Source organism: Pteropus alecto, unplaced genomic scaffold (genome assembly GCF_000325575.1).
Source record: "Pteropus alecto unplaced genomic scaffold, ASM32557v1 scaffold73, whole genome shotgun sequence".
Lineage (NCBI taxonomy): Eukaryota > Metazoa > Chordata > Mammalia > Chiroptera > Pteropodidae > Pteropus > Pteropus alecto.
The window spans coordinates 5,619,182-5,642,086 of record NW_006436284.1 but is presented as its reverse complement, the minus strand read 5'-3'; the positions used below and the strand labels follow the sequence as shown (position 1 = coordinate 5,642,086).

Genomic DNA, 22,905 nt, shown 5'->3' with positions numbered 1-22,905 from the left:
TTTTTATCTTCTCAAATTGTGGTTTTGTGGTTTCCAGGACCAGAAATTCAATTAAGTTAGCTCAAGTAAAAGATTTTCCTAGAATAATATGACTTATGATTTCTCAGTAATAGGAATCAGAATACTCTTGAGCCTTTTACCAGTTGTGAATATTTGAAGCTTAAGCCATTTTTTTCCTCACATACAAAGAAATCTGGAGGTAGCCAGTACTGGTTGTTTTAGTAGCTCAACATCATAAACACCAGTGACATGATTTTTCTTGTCCTTTCTCTCATGATCACAAGATGGCTGTTGTAGCTCTAAATATCATGTCCATTTTTAAGGAAGGTAGAAAAGAAAGGAAAGGAAGCTATTTCTTTCCTTTGGTCAGGAAAGCAAAAACTTTCACAGAAACCTGTCAGTAGACTTCTGCTTACATTACATTTACAATAATTCCGTCGCATAGCTGCTTATAAAGGAAGTGAAATCACAAGCCACATATTGAGAGAAAAAATTTACAACACAAAGAATTACTATTGAGAATATATAAAGAATATAAAAATTTACTGCACTTTGATAAGATAAATGACCCAATAGAAAAATAGGCAAAAGATATGAATAGGTAAGTGACAGAAGAGGAAACATTTTTGGTAAAAAAAATTCAGGAAAAGATGCCCAGCCACATTAATGATCAGGGAAATGCAAATTAAGACTACATTGAAATATACATTATACCCATTAAATTAGAAAAAATTAAGAAATCTCAAAAATAAGTGGTTTTATTATTATTATTTGTGCCTACAGCATCTGGTCTCTCTAGTTAGTCTCCCATCCAAGTATTAACCAGGCCCGACACTGCGTAGCTTCTGAGATCAGACATTAGGCTTGTTCAGAGTGGCATGGCTGTAGACCATGGACCGTGGCTCCACTGGGGCACAAACCCAGGACCTTCTACATATAAAGCAGACGTGCTAACTGCTACACTATGGAACTACATCCTCAAAAATAAGTGTTGATGAAAATGGGGAGGCTTATCCACTACTGGTGTGGGTGGAGTAAAATGGTATAATCCTTTAGGAATGCAATCTGGGATAATCTAGTGAAGTTGGATGTGGGCACATCCTACCATGCAGCAATTCCATAGCTAGTCATTGCACACAAGAACGTACACCCAATATTCACAGAGGCATTTTTTTTAACAGCAAAAATGGAAACAAACCAGATGCTCATTGTCAGAAGAATGAATAAAATGATTTAGTTATACGATAGATTATTGCAACAATTATTGCAACATGAATGTAAGAAATATAATTCTCAGTGAGAAAAAACAAAAGTAGATGACTATGTATATGGCATGTTTTGAAAGCTAAAAAACAAGAAGGCAAAACAATATATATTTTTAGAGATATATACACATGTGGTTATGTGCTTCTCCAAAAAGAAATAACAAATCAAGGAAAAGATAAAAACAAAATTCAGAGTAGTGGTCATCTTTCCTGAAGCAGAGAACAAGAAAAGGCTAGAACACACAGATAGATTGACTGATACTGAAATGCTTTTTGTATTACATTGAGTAGTGAATTCATAGTTGCTGATTTTATTATGCTTCATAACTTATATATATTTGTGTATGAAATATTACATAAAAACTTCAATAAAATAAGAAGTAGCTTTGGCAATGAGTGTTTAAAGAATTATAACATACCACAGTGCGAAATTTTTGGGGGGCGGCAAATATACTTTTTAGTGTTTTACATTTTTTAGTGTTTTAGTTTTACAATACTATTTGAGTATGATAAAAACTATATTTGTTTCAGTCCAGGTGGGGAGAAAGGAGACAAGCACATATGAATATAAATACTCTAAGGGAATTTATTCTTAATCTTTGCAGACACTTTTTGAAATAAATAAGTTGGGACAAGCACCATTAGAACAAGGAGAGGAGGACTCGCCAATATTATGTTAAAGAACAGAGCAAAAAGAGGAGTGGGAACAGAAGTGCGAATATAGAAGTATTTTAAGAGAAAGTAAAAATGGAGGATGTAGATTATAGTCTTCTTTTCAAACTGCTTAGTAACGAGGGAAGAAAGTTTCTCTCTTCTGCAGGGAGTCTTCAGGACTATTCTTCCCAAGCCCACTCTGCTTTTGTTTGATGCCTGTATTAGAGAGAAAAATAACGAGCCCAAGGACAAATTCTGTTAAGCATTTAAGGAAGCCTCTGAGGTTTCATGTTTAGTCTAGGGACACACTAGTAGTATCTACCCCAACAAGGGTGAAAATGGTGTCACCACTGATCAATCAGTTTCCTTTTTATTATTTTCACCATCTTTTTAAGGTTAATTAACCTATTCTCACTTCCAACGATCACACCAGAATCCAGCCATGACAACAGACCAAAACACCTCCAAAAACAAACAAAAACTTCCACCCCCAAAACAAAATGACACATCTTAGTCATTCTCACTTCAACTGAGGACTTAATTGTTTATAATCTGCACAAATCAGAGATCCTATTTTAAATGACAGGAAATGATAATACATTTTGATGGACTTTGCTTTGTTGATCTATTTTTAAAGCTATTATCTGCAACTCCTCCAAAAGGTCAAGAAATCTGTTAATATATCAACTGTTTACTTCCTTCTCACCTAAGAAAACATCCATTGGTATGGGAGAGGGTTAGGAAAGAAGAATGTATGCATTACTTTCCCAATGGAGTGTTTCCAGAGCTCCCGAGGAAACCCCCTTTGTGTGCCTGCTGAATATAAACATACTTTTATCACAATATTCATTTAATTACATGCCAGTTTTCTTGACTGGGCAGCAGACTCCTGGAGAGCAGAGATCTCTTGCTCATCTTAGTCTCTCCACAGCTGTGCACTTGGGGCTCATATATATTGGGGGCTCAATAAACGTTGAATGAATGGATGAGTGAATAAACAATGAACAACAGCGTTAAACTAAGGTTTTTTGAATGCCTACTTTTGATAAAGCATTTTTAAAAGAAAATGTTTATTTCAAAAGCTGTTTAAAACACTGTCCCTAGACTATGCCTGGTACACAGTTCCAGTAAATGTTTTTTGAATGAATATCTAATACTTACATATCACGTAATTTCGATTTCTTGTAGCCTTGCAATCTGGGGTCCTTTTAACTCTGGAAATAAGGGAAGCCATAGAACCATGGCATATCTTTCTCAGGTACACATCATTTAAAACATTTTAAAGATAATCGAACAAAAGGTGAATTCCAAAATTCACATTCCTTTTAAAGAAAAACATAACATGCTTCTTAAAATACTTTTTTTTTTTTGCTTGTGGGGGATCACTTGGTACTATAGGCTCTGTGAGCGCAATATTATCTCTCCGTTGGTTTTAGGAGTATTTCAGAAGAAAAATTTTAGAAGTAGTAGGTACAGTTTTCAATGTGCATCTTACATATTTGTATCAGAACATATGAGGAAAGATACTAATCGTTGACATCTATAGAGTATATGACCTTTCAGAAAACACTTTCATGTTATTTTTTCCAGGTTTCACCACTTTTTGACAGTAACACAGAGCAGGGATTATTGACGTCCCAATTTTACAGATTAGGAAACCGAAATTTACTAAACTTTCGCGAGGGTCCTCCCGGAATCGGGGATTTTCTTTAACTGCCGTTAAAGAAAAATTATTGACACTTGTTAAAATGGTGAGAATACTTTATTCAAGACTATTGCCATAGTAGAAATTGTGCTTGACTTTGAAGATGGCAAAGACCGCTGCGAATTTACAGTCAACAAACAAGCTGAGTGATGGGGTCAGTGGATAGAAAGTTACTAAGAGGTAACATTAACGGTAATGGGCTCCTTACTAAAGGCAGACTACGGACTTAAATTAATATCAAAGGTGGGAGATAAGAAGTTTGATCACATATCAAAGATAACAAGGGTGGGGGATGATTTAGCAGATTTCACACTAATACTGGGTTAGACTTGAAGGCCTAGGTAAGCAGACGGTTTAGAGTGGCCTAAAGTGCCTATTCCGCACCACTCAAGCAATCCCTATGGAGGAGGGGAGCTGACAGAAGCTCTAGGGTCGTGGGAGGGGCGCTTAGTTTTCCCTCTGAAGCAGCAAAAATCGGCGGCCGGTGCTAGCCAGGCCGCATTCAGTTATCATAAGAGGAATGCGGGTTCGAGCAACAATCCCCGTACCGCACCCGAGACCCACGTTCTATTCCGCTCGCCAGCGTCCTACATCAGGGGGCGGGCCCCCAGGACGGCCGGGGCGGAGCCTTGGGCGCTGATTGGCTAGAGCACCCCGAACGGGGGTTGTGTCCCAGCCCTGGCCCCGCCCCGTCGCCACTTACTGGCCGCCCCGCCCCTATCGCGCTCCCTCAGCTTGCAAGGCCTGGAGCTGGCGGGTCCCGCGCTGCCCCGCGGGAGGGGCCGAGCCCGTGTTCCTCCTCCCTACCGGTCCGCATCCTTAAAGCACGAGTCCAGACGCCCCGCCTGTTGGAGAGGGCGCCGGGATCCGGCCAGTGAACGGCGGAGGGAAGCCAGGGCCGACCGTGGAGGGCCTGAGGCCGCAGAGCTGCCGCGGCTGATACGCGAGTGTCTCGGCCTCCACCGAGAGGTTGCAGGACCTGCGAGGGCAGGGTTCCCGGGCGCCATTGCCGGCCGTCAGAGCGCCGCCCGGCCCCTGTTCGCCCTTGGCTGCTCTTCCCTGGCTGGGAGGAGCTGCAGCTCGGGATCATCGCTAGCCCCCGGCCGGGACTCGTGAGACGGGTGCCTTGTCTGTTGCCCGCGCAGGGCCGCCCGGGCCGAGACCATGTTTGACAAGACGCGGCTGCCGTACGTGGCCCTCGATGTGTTCTGCGTGATCCTGGGTACGTAAGTGCCGCCGGGCCGGGGGCGTGTGTGCGCGCGAGCCGGGGTCTGGTGCACCGGTGGCTGCGGGCGTGTGTCTTCTGGGAGGGGACTCGCGGAGAGCGGCGGACTGGCGTTGGGGGGGTGTGCGCCTGACTCGCGCGCCTCTCTGCGGGCGAGACACTGGGGCGGCTGCCGCAGCCCGAGGATCCCGCTTTGCAGTGTGCACCCCGGCTCCCGCGCGGCCGCTGCTGTCTGTCTGTTGCCCACCCGTGCGCTGAACTCATTCTGCTTGGACGCTATTCATGCCTCTGCACTCAGTGCCTTGCTTCTGTACTCTGTTTCCCGTTCCACTCCCAGCAGAACAGAGTGGGCTCCTCCTGCTGTAGGGACACCTGGTCGCTGTAGCGAAACCGGAGGTTTGATCACGGGGGGTTCTCAGTAACAGGCTCCAGTGCTTGGTTTATCTTACTTGTGGGAAGCAGTTTAATTTTTCGTCTGTAAAAGGCTAGAACGTTCCTAATTAGAAGGTGTTACTAGGCTGTAAATTGTCAGGTTGAAGTGGGTGTGAGGATGCCAAGTTTCTACCTATATAAGTCTGAAGAAACTTGATATTTGGGGGGTGGGGGTGGGGTTGCGGTGCACGCCCCAGACCTGCTGTTCCTTTCTCCGCACAGACCTTTCCGTGGTATAGCTTTCCGTCTTCTGTGACAGCTCACAAGGAGCCCTGGACATTCTTAACTGCAGCAAATTTGGCGTTGTCTTCCTGATGGAAGAGTTCAGTTCTGGGGTTTCTGGTTGCCAGTTACTCCTTTCTTTTGACGAGAAAGAATTGAAGTCATCTAGATAAGGGGTAGGCGTTGGAATGAGTAACTTTCACCTTTTAAAATATGTATTGTGTAAGGCAGTACGTTAAGGAAAACACACATAAACAAGAAGGCCTTCTTGAGGTTTGGGTAGTCCTCATGTGCAAGTAGCGAAGAAATAGTATTAGCAGGTTCTCAGGGTTAGAGATATGTGACTTTAGCAGTATTCTAGATGGCAAGCCTGCATTACGGCTTTTCTGTGATGGGAAATTCCTCTGGTTTTAATCCATTATTCCATTCTCCTGCTTCGAACCAGACCATTTAGGTGCTTGCAGTCTTGCTTAATTCTTAGAAATTATGAAACATTTTTACTGTTTATCAAGACACTACCTGTATTGCTCCACAGTGAATTGTAGGAATTAAGTTTAGGAAAAGGAAATGCAATTTTGGAACACTTTTTATAGAAACACAAGTGATCCTTTCAGATGTCAGGATATATTAATAATTACATTAAAATATATTCAAATTTATTTGCAACAAAAAGTTCCTCTTTGGTAAAGATGTTAAATTTTAAATTCACTTCATGGATTGTATAAATGTCTAACTTTTAAAATTTAAAATAAAAGAAAAAAATGTTAAAATTTAAAGTGTACTTTAACTTGTACTCAGTGTCAGTGGAGCTTTGTTAAACTTCATTTATATTTTCATGGAGAGGAAAATGTTTGGTCAGAAGTAATTTGGATAATTCGAATATATTGGATATTATCCTGTCATTGCCATATGTCTTATACTGTCAGAATTATATATCAACTTCCTCTTTCCTACCTTATGAGATTTACTAATTTATAAAACAAATATTATGTTTTATCTTTGAGCCAGGCACTCTACTGCTTGACAAATGAAACAATAATGCTCTGAAGTAGCTCAAGCTAATGTTACTAAACATAGAGCCATATAGTATATCTACATTTTGTTTGTTTTTTAAATTTATGTATAATGGAGGAACCCTATTGCAGTACGGTTTTAGAAATTATAAGTTCTTGTAGTTTATATTTTCAACATGATGCAAACATCACACAATTGTTCTATAGAGGTAATTTATTGTTGCATTGGCCTAACAGTTACAGGATTTATGATGGCTCTCAAAAAGATAAAATTGTGCTTACGATTTTAAATGTCTTTGGTGGTTTTGGAAAAAACTTGTTTGGGGGATTTGTGCATTAAGTATGTTTTAGGAAAAGATACCTGATCTCTTTGAAAAATGTTTTACCTGTTTTTGTATTAATAGAATTTCTTTTATAGTAACTCAGTGTATTGTCAAGATAAGCCCAGAGTTCTCTTTTTCTAAATAGCAAATGAAGTATTGATTTATTTCAATTTGGTATATAAGATAACATTAGATTTAAGAATATCACCTCTTTAGAACAGAGAGCAATGAAGGAGAATTGTGGGGCAAAAGATAAAAAAAAAAACTTCATTCTGAGTTTTGGAAGACAATATATTTTTATAGCAAACTCACCTTTCTGGTGGAGTCTAAGGGTCATTTTAAATTTGGCTTTTATTCATCTTACCAGCAGCAGGAGATTGGCAGCCTAAAGTCATGGTGGCTTGAAGAAGATTATCAACTTGGCATTAACTCTTTTCTTTTTCTGTGGAGAATCTACAGGTCAGAGTTGACTATACCAACAAAAAGATGATTAAGCACTTTGTAAGTACAGGGTTATGTGAAAATGTTTCATAATTATAATGTGAATATGTTCCATGTTCTGTTAATGACCACCCCAACATCATATAGTATATCCATTTTAATAGGACAGTGTTATGTGATTGTGTTACATGGCTACATTATAATTTTACAGAGGGTGATGTCTGTCGAAATGATCATTAAACACATCCTCTGTGTGTGCCTGTGCGCGTAAGCATTTCTACCCCAGTCAACATAATCATCACTGTGAAACATGAACTCCTCTATATAATATATACTCAAATTATTAATTCTTTCAGTAGGTCTTGTGAATTCTTAGAAAAAGAGAGTTTTGAGAGATGATGTGTATTTGATTCCTTTCGGAAATGGAGCATAGTCTTGCCATCTTTCTCTGTCTCTTTTGATGATGAGTTCTGTGATTGTAGTAAAGGCCATAAACATCTTGTGAGCACACAAGACAGGCTGCTCTACAGAGGATGATAGTGGGCTGGTCTGAAAGGAGCTGTGTGTTTTGTCCAATGTGCGTAACTGTGCCCTGAATAAAACTTATTGGGGTTTAATTGCTGAGGGTCGTTCTAGATTTTATCCACCATGGCTTTAGGCTGTCATTATTAATAGACAGTGAGTCCAGTGCACGCTGATTGAAGGCTAACTCTGTGCCAGGTCCATGTTAGGTGCCAGAGATAAAAAGATGAATAAGACAGTCCCTGCCCTAAAGGAGATCAGGGTCTAATGAGGGAGAAACAAACAAGAGGTTATAGTACATCACGATAAAAATAATAATGGAGGTTTGGAATAGGTGCCTTTCGAGTTAGAGAAGGAAGTCGTCACAATAGATAAATAGGTTGTCTCTACTCTTAGAGATGCAGAAATGACAAAAGTTATCTGAGATTATTTTCATAATTTTTTTTTCCAAATCGATATGAGGTAGTAGGAACTCAGGTACCTATTTTATGAGTTTTCTGCAGGCAGTCTCATGGTGTCTAGAAGATTTAGATGAAACCGGCAAACCTTTTTATGTGCCTATGTTTTTCTGGGTGGCGGTCATTTAGAATACCTTTCTGTGCTTTATATTCTACTTTTGCCCCACCTAATCTTTTCTCCACCCTGCTCTGTGCTTTGAGAATTGACTTCTGTGGACTGTATTAACTGAGCATTTGCTTTTTGGTTTCTGGTCGGCTTTGGCCAGTTGGACATCAGGAGGAGGCCTGGAAGAGCCAGTTCCCTCTTGCTAGATGTGTATTGCCAGAGCAGTCTGTGTTTTGTGAGTAGGTCACAGCTTCTATTTAGTGGCCCTCCCTGCCAGCCAGCTACAGTTACAGATCTTTCTGGGTTTTGGTAACTCTTTACTTGCCCCTTTAGGCCTAGAGGTGATAGTGGCTTCCTGATATTGCTAGGCTGGGAGTATTTCATCTCTCTTGCTGCTTTCTCTAAACCCTACCTATACTTTTAAATATGGTTTCTTCACTATATTCTCTTGAATACCTTATTTGAGAGTGCTGTTTTTTTGCCTGGACACTGCTCATAATACTCACGTATTATCAGATCTGATATAGCTTCTCTTTCCGCACTTGTAGTCAATCACAGCTGCCCATGATAGCAGATGCAAACAGGAGTTCATGGACCCAACATTGGCTTTCTTGGAATGGCAGGGGTCATGGTTTCCTCAGAATGCTCCAGATTCTCTATCACCATTATGCCAAATCAAAGTAGTAGATTTAAAGTAAAATGTGGCAGTGAAGAACTTTGGCGGCCAATACTAGGTGGTTGTGGGATCCTTGTTACATATTCTACCCCAGTGATTATCATCATAATGCTGACATTATTCTGTCCCTTAAGTAGTATTCCTAAGAAGTGGTCCTTTTCCTTACCCTTAATCTGGGCCCCTTTCTTTTGGGAAAAAAACCCAAGTATTTAATGATTTTCATCTGCTAAATAGTCTGCAGCATTTTGTGCCTTCCCTTTTCTCCTAACATTTACTTGTTCATTCACTCATATTGAATATGTATTTGTTTAATATCTAGTAAGTGCTGGGCATTGTGTTAAGTACCAAAGATAAAAATAAGTAAATAAGTAAGTACAGATGGTCTTCTGCTTAGGATGGTCTGACTTGCGACTTTTTTTGTCTTTACACTGGCATGAAGCTATGCACATTCAGTAGAAATCATACTTCAGATTTGAATATTTATCCTTTCCCAGCTTATTGGTAATGTGTCATGATGCTCTCACGATGCTGGACAGCAGCAGCCTCATGATTTCGCGAGTAAACAGTGGGTACTCTTAGTGTACTGTGTTGCCAGCGGTTTTTGGATTTTGTGTTTTCGCATCAGATCATGTCTACAAAATGCCCATTTGTGTTTCCTGCTTCTGGGAAGGAGGAGGAGAGGAAGGCCGTTACTCAAGATAAAATTCAAGATAATTGGCCAACTGTAGGCTAATGCAAATGTTCTGAGCACATTTAAGGTAGGCTAGGCTAAGCTATGGTGTTTAGTAGGTTAGATGTATTAAATGCATTTTTGACTTAAGATATTTTCAATTTGCAGTGGGTTTATGGGGACTTAATTGTAAATCGAGGAGCATCTGTAAATAGATAAACAGGACTTAGTACTTATCCTGATCACTTGCCATTTCAACTTCTATTATCTTCTATTAAGCAAACTTCTTCTACTTCCAATGAAGATTGACTGAGTTTGTTTCTTTGTTTTATATAACTTTTCTCTTTCCTTCCAACCATAGAGAAAGTGAAAGAATCTCAGAAAATGAACAAAAATTTGTCCATCTGGCATATTCTTGGGTCAGACTGGAGTCCTGTTGCAAGGTTTTTTCTACCTTTAAATGGCCAGTTTGGAACAAAAGCAGAAGTCTGGAGGAAATTGCTACTATTTAGCTCTACTTGACTTTATACAGTTGAGTTTTAACTTAAAATTTACTTTGCTTAGAATAGAGATAGAAATGTTCAGAAATGTTCTCCTCTATAGATTTTATGAAATGTAAATTCTTCTTTATATTCTCTTTGAATTACATCCTTTTGGAAACTCATGAGCATTCTATGATTATTAATTTCGTTTTTCCTTAGTCAGTTTTGACTGAGCTCTACCAAAGTTTCTGATGCGTTACTCAGCTTGGAGAATTATTCTGATTCTTTTATATAAGAAGTTCAAGTTAAAATTGTTACTGTTTATCCTACTAAAAAAGACGGAAGTTGGTAGAAAGTCACTAAATTCCAAGATTTTAAGTGAATCAGTTAACATGTAGTTTCAGTTTTATGGAAAGCAATTTGTAATGTTACTTGTCTGCTTTCTCTTAATTTTGGTGGCTTAATTCAGCATTTGGGATAGAAATACACAGTCTTGGTAATAGGCTAGTTAGGGATTATATAGGCATTGTCTTGTCTCTCTTTTTTTATTTTCTTTTCAAAACATTCATCATTCAGATATTATGAACGGTAGTTACTATTTTCCTTCTGTCCCTTTTCCAATTACCTTATCTTTCATTGTCATTACTCCCTTCCCCGCTTCTCTTCCTCCTGCTTGCTTTCTTCCCTTCAGCCTTCTTGACATCTAGGTTTAAAGTCCAGATGGTTGAGTTGTTTTTCACTTAACAGAAACTAACATTGGGAATGACTTGTTCTTTATAAATTTTTTTTTTTAAAGCATTAGAGAGACTGCATAGTTCACTGATGAACTCTGGATCCAGACTGTCTAGGTTCACATTCCAGCCCTTCCATTTACTGTGTGACCTTTGGCAAGTTTTCTCTGTGTGCCTCAGTTTCCTCAGCTGTGTAATGATGTAATTACCAACCTCATTTGGTTGTTGTGAGGCATAGATAGGTTAATATGTAAAATGCTTAGAGCAGTTCCTTGCACTTAATATGCATGATATATGTTTGTCAAACAAAATCCTCTGTAATTTTACTAACTATAGCATGATAATTATTTTAGTTGAAATAACATCAACCACTTTTGTATTAGGAGACAAAATCACAAACTTTTAAAAAATACCCATGAGTACTCATGGAATTTTTTTGAAGCTTACAGAGGATCTTGAAATAGCAGTGTTTTACCAAGTCATGTGTAAAAACCACATAGGTGATCTCTAAGTAGTGGTAATCCCAGCTGTGGTGGAAATCGACCTGTATAGGTCTGTGGTAGAGTGTAATTAAACAAATGGAAAACTTATACAGTGGTCATTCCTGAATTTCAGCTTAATCAAGAAAATGGAGTTAATAGCACTCTCGTCACCTTCATTATTTTTATTCTCAGGCCTTGGAAATGGTCCCTCCTGTTGTAAAAAGTAGACCTAATAGTCCTAAAATTTTTGAATGACCTTAATTGTACATCCTTATTTGTGTAAATTCTATTATTTTAATTCCTCTCTGCAATTAAGGCAGCAAAGAAAAAAACTTATGTAATACCTCTTCATACCTCTCTCCCTTTTACCCTTGTTGTTTCAATCAGATACTTATTTTGATGTATGCTAACCTGAGATTGTTTTTTATGTTATGTGACTACAGAGTTAAATTTTTAAAATATTTGACTTTGCTTCATCTTTCACTTATTTATTGAGCACCCATTATGTGCTTAGCACAATGCTAGGAACTAGAAATATCACTGTGAAAAAGATAAAGTCTCTATACTAATATATAAGGAAATTACAGATGTTTGTAAATGTCATGAAAGAAAGCAAGGTTAGAAGAGAGTGAGACATCGGGGCCCAGAAACCTCAAGGAAAGCTTTTTTGAGGATGGGGGATTTGAATTGAGATTTAAGGATGAAAGTTGGCCATAAGGAACTGGAAGAAGATGAGTCCAGGCATAGGGAAGAGCCGGCATTGAGGGCCAAAGGGGCAAAGGACATTTTGCAACAGAAAAGAGGCCAGTGTGGCAGGAATACAGAATGCATCCATGGTGAATTTTGTAATTCTTACTAGTGAATTTTGTCATTCACTTCTAAATGTCGGAGTGGATAATAGTAATAACTGACATTTATTTAGTACTCACTAGGCCTTCTGTGGCCTGCGAAGTCTCCAGTCAACTTGGTCAGGGATGGTAGCTTGGTCATATCCATTTTATAGATGATGGAACTGAGGCCTAGAATAGGTGGGAAACTCTCAGTGGAACCCGAGTAAGAAGTTGTGTGGTCAGGAATTGGGAAATGCATTTTTGAGGATTATAACTTTTGAATGTAGATTGGTCCAGATTCTGGAAAGGTGATAGTAAATGGAGAAATGGAGAGGGTAAGGAAGGAGGGATTAGGGGAATTGGCTGCAAAAGCAATGATTATTTTAGGTGGCCTAAATGTTTTATGATTATCTTTAATTCTGTATGATGTGGCTTCAGAGTCAGTTTCTGCTTACTATATTTTGAGCATGTGTCTGCTGTCTAAAGGAGGCACTTTAATTTGTTATAACTCAATCTCCTAATAACTACTAAGAGTTTGCCAGGAGGGTATACCATACTAGAAAATGTAACTGATTTGCCCTATTCAGAATTTTTCTTCAAATAGCATTATCACTGTAGGCATTCCTACACAGGAAAGGAAGACCTTTGTCCTTTGCTTAATTTCATGTGAGTCTTGTGTGTAGAGTTCGGAGTCACCTTTAGTAACTCATTCCAGCAGATATAGTTAGAACCTCTTGGTTTAGCTCTCAGTTGTCACTGCTTGGAATGTTTCCTGAGTCTTTTTCAGGGTGGAGTTCCCAGGAAAATGACATATAGGAAATGTGTAGCGGATGAGCTCTTGAGTTAATTGGCAGCTTGTTAAGCCAGGTTCTGCCTTGCCTTTTGGTTTCTTTACGTCAGCAGCAAGAAAGATGGATTGGCTGCCTAGGTGCTTGAGTGGTAAATGAAAAGAGAAGAAAACCATTATTTATTAAGTGCCTACATGAGCCTTTGGGAAATGTCTTACATAAACTCATGTAATCATCACAAAACTCTGTGAGGTGTTTGCTTCGTTTTATGCCCTAGCGTTGGGTATACAAAAATGGGTGGAAAAATTAAATAAAACCCATGCATATCCAATAGCTTTTTGCTTGATGTGGAAGACAGAATCATAAGAAACAATGACAGTACTATGTGTGATTAGTTGGGTGCCTGATATGTCATTGCACTGAGGTTACTGAGAGTAGGTGAGAAAGGCTCTCCATTCTCAAGAGGTACACAGAGCCTTGTAAAGGGAGATAGGCAGGTGTCTAAATAATGCCTATCTATATTTTAAAACAATTTCTCCTGAGACTATTCCTTTTACTTTCCAGCAGAGATAATGTAAACCTTTGGGAACATTACTTTTGGCTAGTGCTAAATTCTGGAAATAATTGCTTAGATAGTTCAGAATCCATCTATATTACTGGGTGAAAACACTATAATGAGGGTGCTTAAAAAATGGGTAGCAAATGGTAGTCATTCAAATATTTGTCACACGAATGAATAGGCAGTATCCTTGAGTCAGCCATTCTTCCGGGGTTTGAGTTCTAGCTCCATCTGTTACTAATCACTGAATGACATTGGGCAGGTACTTCAGTGCTCTCTGAGTTTCCTCATCTAATGAGGAAAAAGATGATGCTAATAGTGCCTTGAAATTAGATAACGTATAAGACAATGTATGTGAAATGTTTGGCATAGTCCTAGCCTGTAATGCTATTATCATTATCATTATTAAGCTAATAAAACAGTTTGGTACCACTGACCCAGTCTGTTATTTAAATTTGATATATGCTGGTTACTTTTCTTTTGGAACATTATTTATGTATAGTTTTAGCTTCAGTTTAAATAGCACTGAAATTGGAACCTGGTTCATATTTCAGTTTTTAATGCACAAATCACTGTAAGAAATGTTTTGATTACTTCTAACCTTTTTCTTTCTGGAATCAGATACCACAGTCAGATATTCTGATTTTACTTGTAGGTGAGCAGTACTCCCACAGCTCCTAGGCAAGAGACCCAAATGAACGTTCATGGTTGGAGAAAGAACAGCAAACTAGAAATAGGAATAAACAAAGATGTGTGAGGTCGTAATGGCATAGTTTGGATAGTCGTAACCTCTCTTAGTACTCAGCTCCTAAAACAAATATTTTATTTCTTGAATATAAACTGGTCAAGAGCTAAGTTGCAGTACAGGTTGAATGAGCTAGACATAACCAGTTCTCATCGTAACTTCTTTTGATGGGTAAGAATTTGTCTTTTCTTCTTTCTATAGAGTTTAGGAAAAGATGTATAGAGGGATACACCTATTTGCAGGAATAATTTGTTCTGGGATAGTCCTAATTTAGGTAATATTCTTCATAGAGGCTATTTGTTTAAATACATGACTAAATGTATTTAAAATTTATATTTTTATAATATTTTTCTTTAAAAAACTTTTTAAAGAACATTTGTTCAAATGAAATCCCATTTTGATTTGGAAAATATACTTAGCATAGTTGTGCAGTGTAGTAGAAGCAAGTGACATTTGTTGTATTTTGCTTTTTTCCAACCAGCATGGATAAAAGAAAGGAATTTTAAATGTGCCCTTTTCCAGTTATTGTCTCTGTCTGACCCAAAGGCCCAGTTGGGGAAAAGAGTTCTTAAAATGTGATGTTATCAAAACTTGTTAGGCAGGTTATAGATAGCACTCAACTTTATAGCTAGTGTTGGATTTCTACATTAATGTTAACTTTATGTTCCACAATATGAGTGAGAATCTAAGTGGTGCCACTGAATATAATCAAATCTAGTAACAAGTAAGTTACCTTTTCTGAAGGTAAGTTTTTTGCATAGTGTTCCCCCTTGCTTAGGATTTGACATTGTGGATGATGTTTCAGTGAGTGGCAATATGTTTATTTATTAACCTTATTTAAAGAGTTCAAAATATGATTTAGTAGTGAAAGCAGTTGGCTTGGAAGCCAAATTCTGATCTTGCTTGTGCTACTCTTAGTGATCATCACATGGTGACATATTGAATGTAGGGAGTCAAAGAGAGAGAAATATGAAGGATAATTCTGAAAGTTCTGGCTTATATAATTGGGTAGATGTTGGTTCCTGTGAGTTACTGAGCTGGGGAGCACTATGAGAAAACCTGATTTGAAATAGGAAGGAGATTGGAGAGGAGATAGTTTGGTTTCGAGCATGTTATGTTTATGGTGCCTGTGAAATTTCTAAGAGGAAGTGTCAGATTTTCCTCTGGTTAAATGGGTCTAGAGCTGAGAGGAGTGATCTGACCTTTGAGAGTCATTGGCATATTTGTGGTAACTAAAGTCATGAGAATTGATGAAATCTCAGGAAGAAGTTATGAAGTGAGAAGAAGAAAAGATTTAGGACTGAACTTTGAGAAATACCAACATCTCAGCTGGTTGGAGGAAAAGGAAGAACACCAAGACTGGGAGGGAACTCTTTAAAACCCAGGAGAATGTTTCTGGAAAGCCAGTTGAAAACATTGACTGGAGGGGAGAGTAACAATGTGTACATTCTCCTGAGAAGTCAAGTAAGATAATGTCTGGAAAGTGTTCACTGGGTTTAGTTACAAAAGGTCATTGATAACCTTATGTAAGTGAAGCCATTCCCAGATTACAGTGGGCTGAGAAGTGGGTAGTTGGTGCAGAAATGGAAATTGTGGGTATTGGTAATTACTTTTAAAAGTTGGACTGAGAAAGGAGAATGTAGTAGCTTAAGGGGTAATACACCCAAATATTGGCTGAATGAATAAATGCACCTCATAGGCCTTCTTGAGAAGATTCCAAGCATAGGCCAGCAGGATCGTTTCTGAGAATAGGAGGAAGATCACTTAGGGGCATCAGCTTAAACACATATTCTGAGATAAGATATGTCATGGTTTCCTGTGGTGTGCTGAATGGGGGAAGAATATCTTGAAAGATAGAGGAATACCAGTTTTAGATCAATGGTAAAGGAATAGTTGAACTCCTCCTACAGAATCCTCTTTGCTGAGAACAATGGATTAGTTAATATTGTTGTTTTCCAAAGTAACTGTTACCAACTATGATGGAGTCTAGGATTTGAAGCTATAGACAGGATTTCAGAATCCTGCTTTGCTACATGTTCTTGCTTCAGGTCATACAGGTGATTAGTCTTGCTAAGCTTCAGTTTCTTCATTTGTATAAAGTGGAGCGAATACTGTCTACTTCGCAGATTTGTTAGGAATAAATGAGAATCGACGTAAATAAAGCACCTGGCACTTCATAGGCACTCAGTGGACATAATGTCTGCCTGTCTTTTTTTCTTGTTTTCCATAGTGGCTGCAGTTTATTGTGTAGTTTTAGCATTGAATGTTTGCCTTACTGTTTAGCCTTAAAGGAATAATTTGTGGAAGTCCTTCCTTCTTCAGCTTATCTTCTGTATAAAATAACTTGAGTGATACAAACATACATTTTTGGGAAAATGGATATATGGTTTGCTACTGCAATAATCATAGCCATTAAAAAAAGAAATTTACCGAACTTTTTTTGGCCTTATATGCCTTTTTTTAAAGTGTGTATGTGTTTTAAACAAAGCTTACTAATTTAGATATGCCACTTTGGTGACTTCCTGCCAGAGTAAGAGTTTTTATGTTTTTCTTCTGAGACACACCTTAGTATAACTTTATTTTAGTTTCTGGACCCTTGCCATTTGGCGTGATTTCAGACTAGACATGATAGATCTACATAAATAGATCTACTTTTAAGACATAAACTACATAATATATTTTTTATTGGGGGGGCATGTAAACTGATAAGAGCAGTTGTGGACTCAGGTTTAGGCTTTATTTGGTTGCTTATTTTTATTTGTAGTTTTGATTATTGAATTATTTCCTATGTGTATTTTGAGCACCGAGATGACTAATTTTGTACCAGAATGGTGAAATCAAGTCAGTATGATTTCTTTTTTTTACAAGTTCAGTTGCTAAAGCAATCTCTTTGAATGTTTTAAAATCTGTCCCCAGCCACTATACACAATTTCTTAAAAGGCGTTTATGTATTTACTTTTCTGGAAGGTGACTGCCTTAGAAATTTTATAAGGGCATTAGAGTTTGCCAGCTTTATTCAAGAATCAATATAATGGTAAACACACACTTGTTACTATTTGGAATATAGGTCTCACTACTGAGTGGGAGAAGTTATCTCCTGCCCAACTATTAATAAGGGAGACTTTACTGGTTAAGGGAACTTTATAGATGGCATTGCTGAGACTGGAAGTCTAATTGTTGGTTCAGAGAGAGAAGTAACTTAACCAGGTGTTCTTACCTGAATACAGGTTAAATAATACTCAGTTAAAACCCTACAGGTCATAATTTCTTTAAAGACTGAATAAACTCTATAGAAAACTATACTTCAAAGAGGAACCTTTCCCTTGATCGACTATCTTACATCATCTTCTGAAGTTTGTTAGCTATCAACAAGCCTTTAAAGAAAAATTATTAAAATACATGTAGTTAATATTTGATGAAATGTTCCTGTGCATCTGTTTATAGATTTTCTAAGTTAAAAATTACTTTTTTCACTAGAGGAGCTTCTCATTTTTTCTTGTTTCATAATTTGTAACATATTTTACTGTTTTGACTTTGGAAATACATGGTATTTCCTTGTATGAATTTAGCATAATGTACTTAACCTCCATTTTTGGACATTTGAGTCTTGGATATGGAATACCATAATTAGTAAGATCTAGATTAGCATTTTTTCTTTAAAAATAATTATTCTGTGATTTCCAAATTTTCTAAAATTAACATGTAATAAATTGGTAAACTCTGAAAAGCCTAGAAAAGAAAATAAATGTCACTGCTAACCTCACCATCACCCAGAGAGGAGCCCTTTTAACATTTTGGTTGTATACCCTTCCAATGCCTCTTTTCATGTCTATGAAGTCACACTTGAAAAAAAGGGAGAACAAACCCCATACTTTTAAAAAACCAAATTGAGATATTGCTACATATACTCTTAAATTTTTTTTCCTTATTTTTCTTTTTTTGGTCTTCTTTCTTTTGTTTTTATTATTTTTTTCTTATCTTGCTCTTTTTTCTATACTCTTTAAATTTTAACATAGTCTTCTACAAAATTACTTTTAATGGTTATATGGCATTCTGTCTTTACTTAGCATAAACCACTTTACTTTCACTTTTTTATATTTAGGTTATTTCCAGTGTTTGTGCTATTATTTTGAATACAACATCCTTATAGAAACTGGAAAACCTTGGGTTGTCCATCCAGACTATCTCAGTGTGTTCTGGCCTTTCTACCTTTTTCTCTTTACCAATACTTCCTTCTTTAAAAATAACACCAGATCAGGTGGACAAACTATTTTTTAAACAATTTATTGACTATCAGGCAATGAACATGCTGGTCTCTGTGAATTCAGGGATCAAAGAGACACGCAGACACATTTTATTTGCTGGAGATAATTTTGTTGGTGATAGATTTATGTATGTATCAGCTTTATGGGGAGTCAGAAAGAGCAGTAGTTGTGAAGGCAGTAGGCAGAGGAGAAGGATCAGGGAATAAGCATTTGTTAAGCTCTTTTAATGTGCCAGGTGCTATATCACGTGCTTTACTAGGCTCTTAGTTTGCAGCAGTTTTGAGAAGTATGTAAAGTAGTATTTATTCACCCATGTACACTCAAGTAGTCACTGGGAGAATGCCAGAAGTAAACCCAGCTAGATGTATCTGACTACAAAGCCCCAGGTCTATCCAGGACCCCGCCCTGCCACACCAAAGGAAAGATTCCAGGAGTAGCTGAATAGAAGCTAGAATGGCAAGTAGGCATTAGTTAGGTGTGGATGGGGGCAGGGTCATTGTGTAGAGCATGGCAAGAAATTTGAAACAGGTGAGGGGTGTAAAGAGCAGTGATACGAGGCTTAAGCCAACATTTTTAAAAAAATTTACATATAGTAAAATTCACTCTTTTGGGATACAATTTTATGAATTTAGACAATTTAGAGTCATGTAACCATAACACAATCAAGACACAGAACTGGTCTCTCCCCCACCAACCTCCCCGCCCCGCCAAATTCTCTCATGCTACTCTTTTGTAGTCCTTCACCTGATATGTTCTCCATCTTATAATATCATATAAATGGAATGCCATATAATGTCATATAAATGGAATTATATAGTATACGCTTTTGAGTCTGGCCTCTTCACTTAGCATAATGCATTTTTAATTAAGCAACCATTGATGATGTACTAATTGTTACCGTACAATATTGCTATAGTTTTTTTGCCTCTGTCAAAATGTGCTTATATCATTTCCAACTCTAGTTTCAGGTAAGCAGAATGCTTTTTGGCTGAGAAATGATTGTGGTTATAGCTTCAAATACCAAAGAAGACTGAAATAGATTCCTGATAAATGCCCAGGAGAAAGTAAAATAGGAATAAGAAAAAAAAACGAAGTTGTGTTTCCTCATACCCTATTACATCAGCCATCTCCTTATCTTTTGCATATAGAAAACCCACCAGCTTGGAAAGTTTGCTACTGTTTGTGACCTTTGCTAGCTTGCAAAAGAAAGGGAACAGCTGTCAACCATGAGGGGGTGGAAAGTATTAATGTTCTTCCTGGCCAGTTGGCACTGTGTGTCTTTCTGGGGAGGGAACGACAGGTGACCAATTTCTTGCTTTTTATTTTTTGGAGTATATAAATAGTCTAACTTGTTCTTTTGTGCAGAAATCTCAGAGTCCATAGTTAAAGAACCTGCCCTTACAGTCATGGATTTTTTAAAAAAACTCTCTAAATATATATACACATTATTTTCAGTGTCTTAATAAACCTTAGACTCCAAGGTTGAGGACACTATAAGTAATTATTGACAGAAAGCTACAAAAAGTACATACCTTCTTTGGTAAATGTCACTTATATTCAAACTGCCTTTTTTCCTCTTTTGTCCCAACTTAAACACAAAAGAAAAACCAAGAGGACTGAGTACTTTTTATAGTAAAACCATGTCAGCCACAGATAGGTGGTGACTACAAGCCAGTGACCAGAATGTAGGTGTCTCTAGAAGCTGAGGGTACACTGTTCTTTGAACTTTTGCCCTTGAATACTTGGCCTACCGTTTCTGTGAATCATACTCAAATACAACAGTCCCCACCTTATTCATGGAGGAATACGTCCCAAGACCCCCAGTAGATGCTTGCAGCTGTGGATAGTACTGAACTCTATATACACTGCACTTTTTCTTATTCTTGCATGCCTTTCATTTAATTTATAAATTAGGCACAGTAAGAGATTAACGATAGTAATAAGATAATTATAACAATATACCATAATAAGTTATGTGAATGTGGTCTCTCTCAAAAAATTTCTTATTGTATTGTACTTACCCTTCTTCTTGTGATGATGTGAGGTGATACAATGCCTACAGAATGAGATGAAGTGAGGTGGAGTTTTCCATTTAATATTTTTGGACTGAGGTTGACCATAGGTAACTGAAACCTCAGCGAGTGAAACTGCGATAAGGTGGGGAGGGGAACTACTGTATATTTTGCTCTCTACCACTGACCCCTCCCACCTGGCTCCAGGCTCTTCCCCATCTCCACTCTACCTTGTACAGACTCATCTTTCTGAAGTATAGCTTTCACCAGCTCCTTTCTTGCTCAAGAACCAGTGTTGATTTTTCATTTCTTATTGAAATATCCAAGTTATTTACCTAGAATCAAAAATCCTCATACTGTAGTTTTGCTATCCATTCATATTTCTCTTATTCCTCATTTCTCTTTACCCTACCTTAGTTGGATCATCCTGGTTTTGTTTTGTTTTGTTTTGTTTTTGATTTGGCAACATACTGAGCTTAGTTATCAATCTTTAATTCATTTCTAATTCCATTTCCCATTGTAGTTGTTTGGAATGTTTTTTCTACTCTATTAAACCTCCAGTTATCCTGTTTTCCTCATTTTTTTTTAGCAAATGGGACTATTTCCCACTTCATTTAGAAAGATTTAAAATGTCAGATAAGTACATGATTGAATCCTGGGTGTAACACTAATTGTCAAGGCTGATAGCCAATATAGATCTGAGTTTTCCCCTCCCCCACCCACAACCTTCCAGTGTCATGGTCTCTCCTATGGACCTCCCCAAGATCCTACAACTAAAGGTTGAAGTAGAGCCCAGCTCCTCCAGCAGTAGGTAGCATCTGTTCTGAGTGGCCAGTGCTGGTGCATCATTAGTTGTTAAATTTTTTTAATTTCACCCTTATTATATGTATGGCTTTAATTAAGTTACTTACCCTCTCTGAGTCATCTCATCTTTAAAGTGGAGATAATACCTGTTTTACAAGATGACTCTTTGTTCATTCATCAGATATTTGTTGAGGGCTTGTCTTGTTCTAAGCACTGACTTAGGTGTTTGGGATATATCAGTGAACAAAACAAAAGTATCTGTGCCTTCTTGGAGCTTGTGTTCTAGTATTGTGAATATTAAATAAAAATTAATGTTACATATTCAGAGTGGTGCCAGACATATAGAGGTGCTCACAGTGTTTTGACCCTCTTTCTTTCCCTTTGCCATACTGTTTCCATCAGGGCCAGAGGGCCAAGGGGAATGTGTGACAGGCGATAGGGTGGAGCCAGAATTAATAACTGGACATCAGCTCACCAAAGAAGACTCAGGGCCTGATTACATTGCATGGCAATACAAGTGAAATAGGAAGCTTTTGTGTGTGTGTGGTAAAAATACTAGCTGACCTTTCCCTTGGTGGTATTGGTTGCTCACCTTTTGGATCTAGCTCTGTCCATTTATCATTTATCCTCAAGTCTTCCTCCTCCCCATCCCTATTCCATCACCTTAGCTCCCTATCATATCTTTTGCACTATAGACAAAAACAAAAATTGTTACCATTCTTCTGCTCTATTTGTGCTTCAAGGTGTGGACCAAGTTCTCCCTTTCCTTCCTTTTTATCAGAAATCTTAAAGTTGTCTCCCCACTCATTCTTTCGCTCCTTAATTCTTTTCAGTCTTTCTCCCATCACTCTAAGTGCTACAGTCCTTCTATTAGGGTTCATTAGTAACCTCTTTTATTTTTCTACTCAGCTTCTTTGTGTCATCTGTTATTGTTAAGACCACGTGAAGTCAGTGGGCTCATGGCCTCATTGACCTGGGTTCATATCTTAATTCTGCAAACTAAGTGGTTTTGGACATGTTTCTTCATCTTCAAAATGTTGAAATAATATTTACCATTTAAAGTTATTGAAGGATTAGAAAGCTACAACACCTAGCACACTGTCAGGAGATATGGTGGGAATTAAGTGAAAAGTACCTACTGTTATTGACATTTTTAAAAAATGGCCCTTCATTTTTCCTGAGACTATCTATTCTTGCATGTCCTCCATTCTACTTTACTGATAATTCATTCCTTATTAGTTGGCTTAGACATGAAACATTCGTCAGATGATTAGGAATAATAATCAGAAAGTAGTGTTTACATTTGATCCGCAAGGAAGCAATCTATGTTACCTGGAAAAATTATTAGTGTCACTTAAGTTGGTAAAATTTTAATTGACTTTTTTTACGTTTGGACATCTAATGATCTTTTTTGAAGAGGGAAAAGAAAACCTTTTCTGTTCAGAAATAACACATAACTCTTGTCAGTTAGCAGGAGGATTTTTAATGTGATTTT

At 37.8% G+C, this 22,905-nt stretch overlaps 1 protein-coding gene across 2 annotated transcripts in view; it reads left to right on the top strand.

The window, feature by feature from the left end:
* Positions 1 to 4,346: 4,346 nt before the first annotated feature.
* PLPP1 (phospholipid phosphatase 1) overlaps positions 4,347 to 22,905 on the top strand; it is a 72,986-nt gene continuing 54,427 nt past the window's right edge. Inside the window, exon 1 of one of the 2 annotated variants that reach the window (XM_006912464.3) lies at positions 4,347 to 4,846. In XM_006912464.3, the coding sequence (XP_006912526.1) occupies positions 4,789 to 4,846 (58 nt within the window). In that variant the 5' untranslated portion in view covers positions 4,347 to 4,788. The remainder of the gene's footprint in view (positions 4,847 to 22,905) is intronic. The other variant, XM_006912465.3, reaches the window with a different exon arrangement.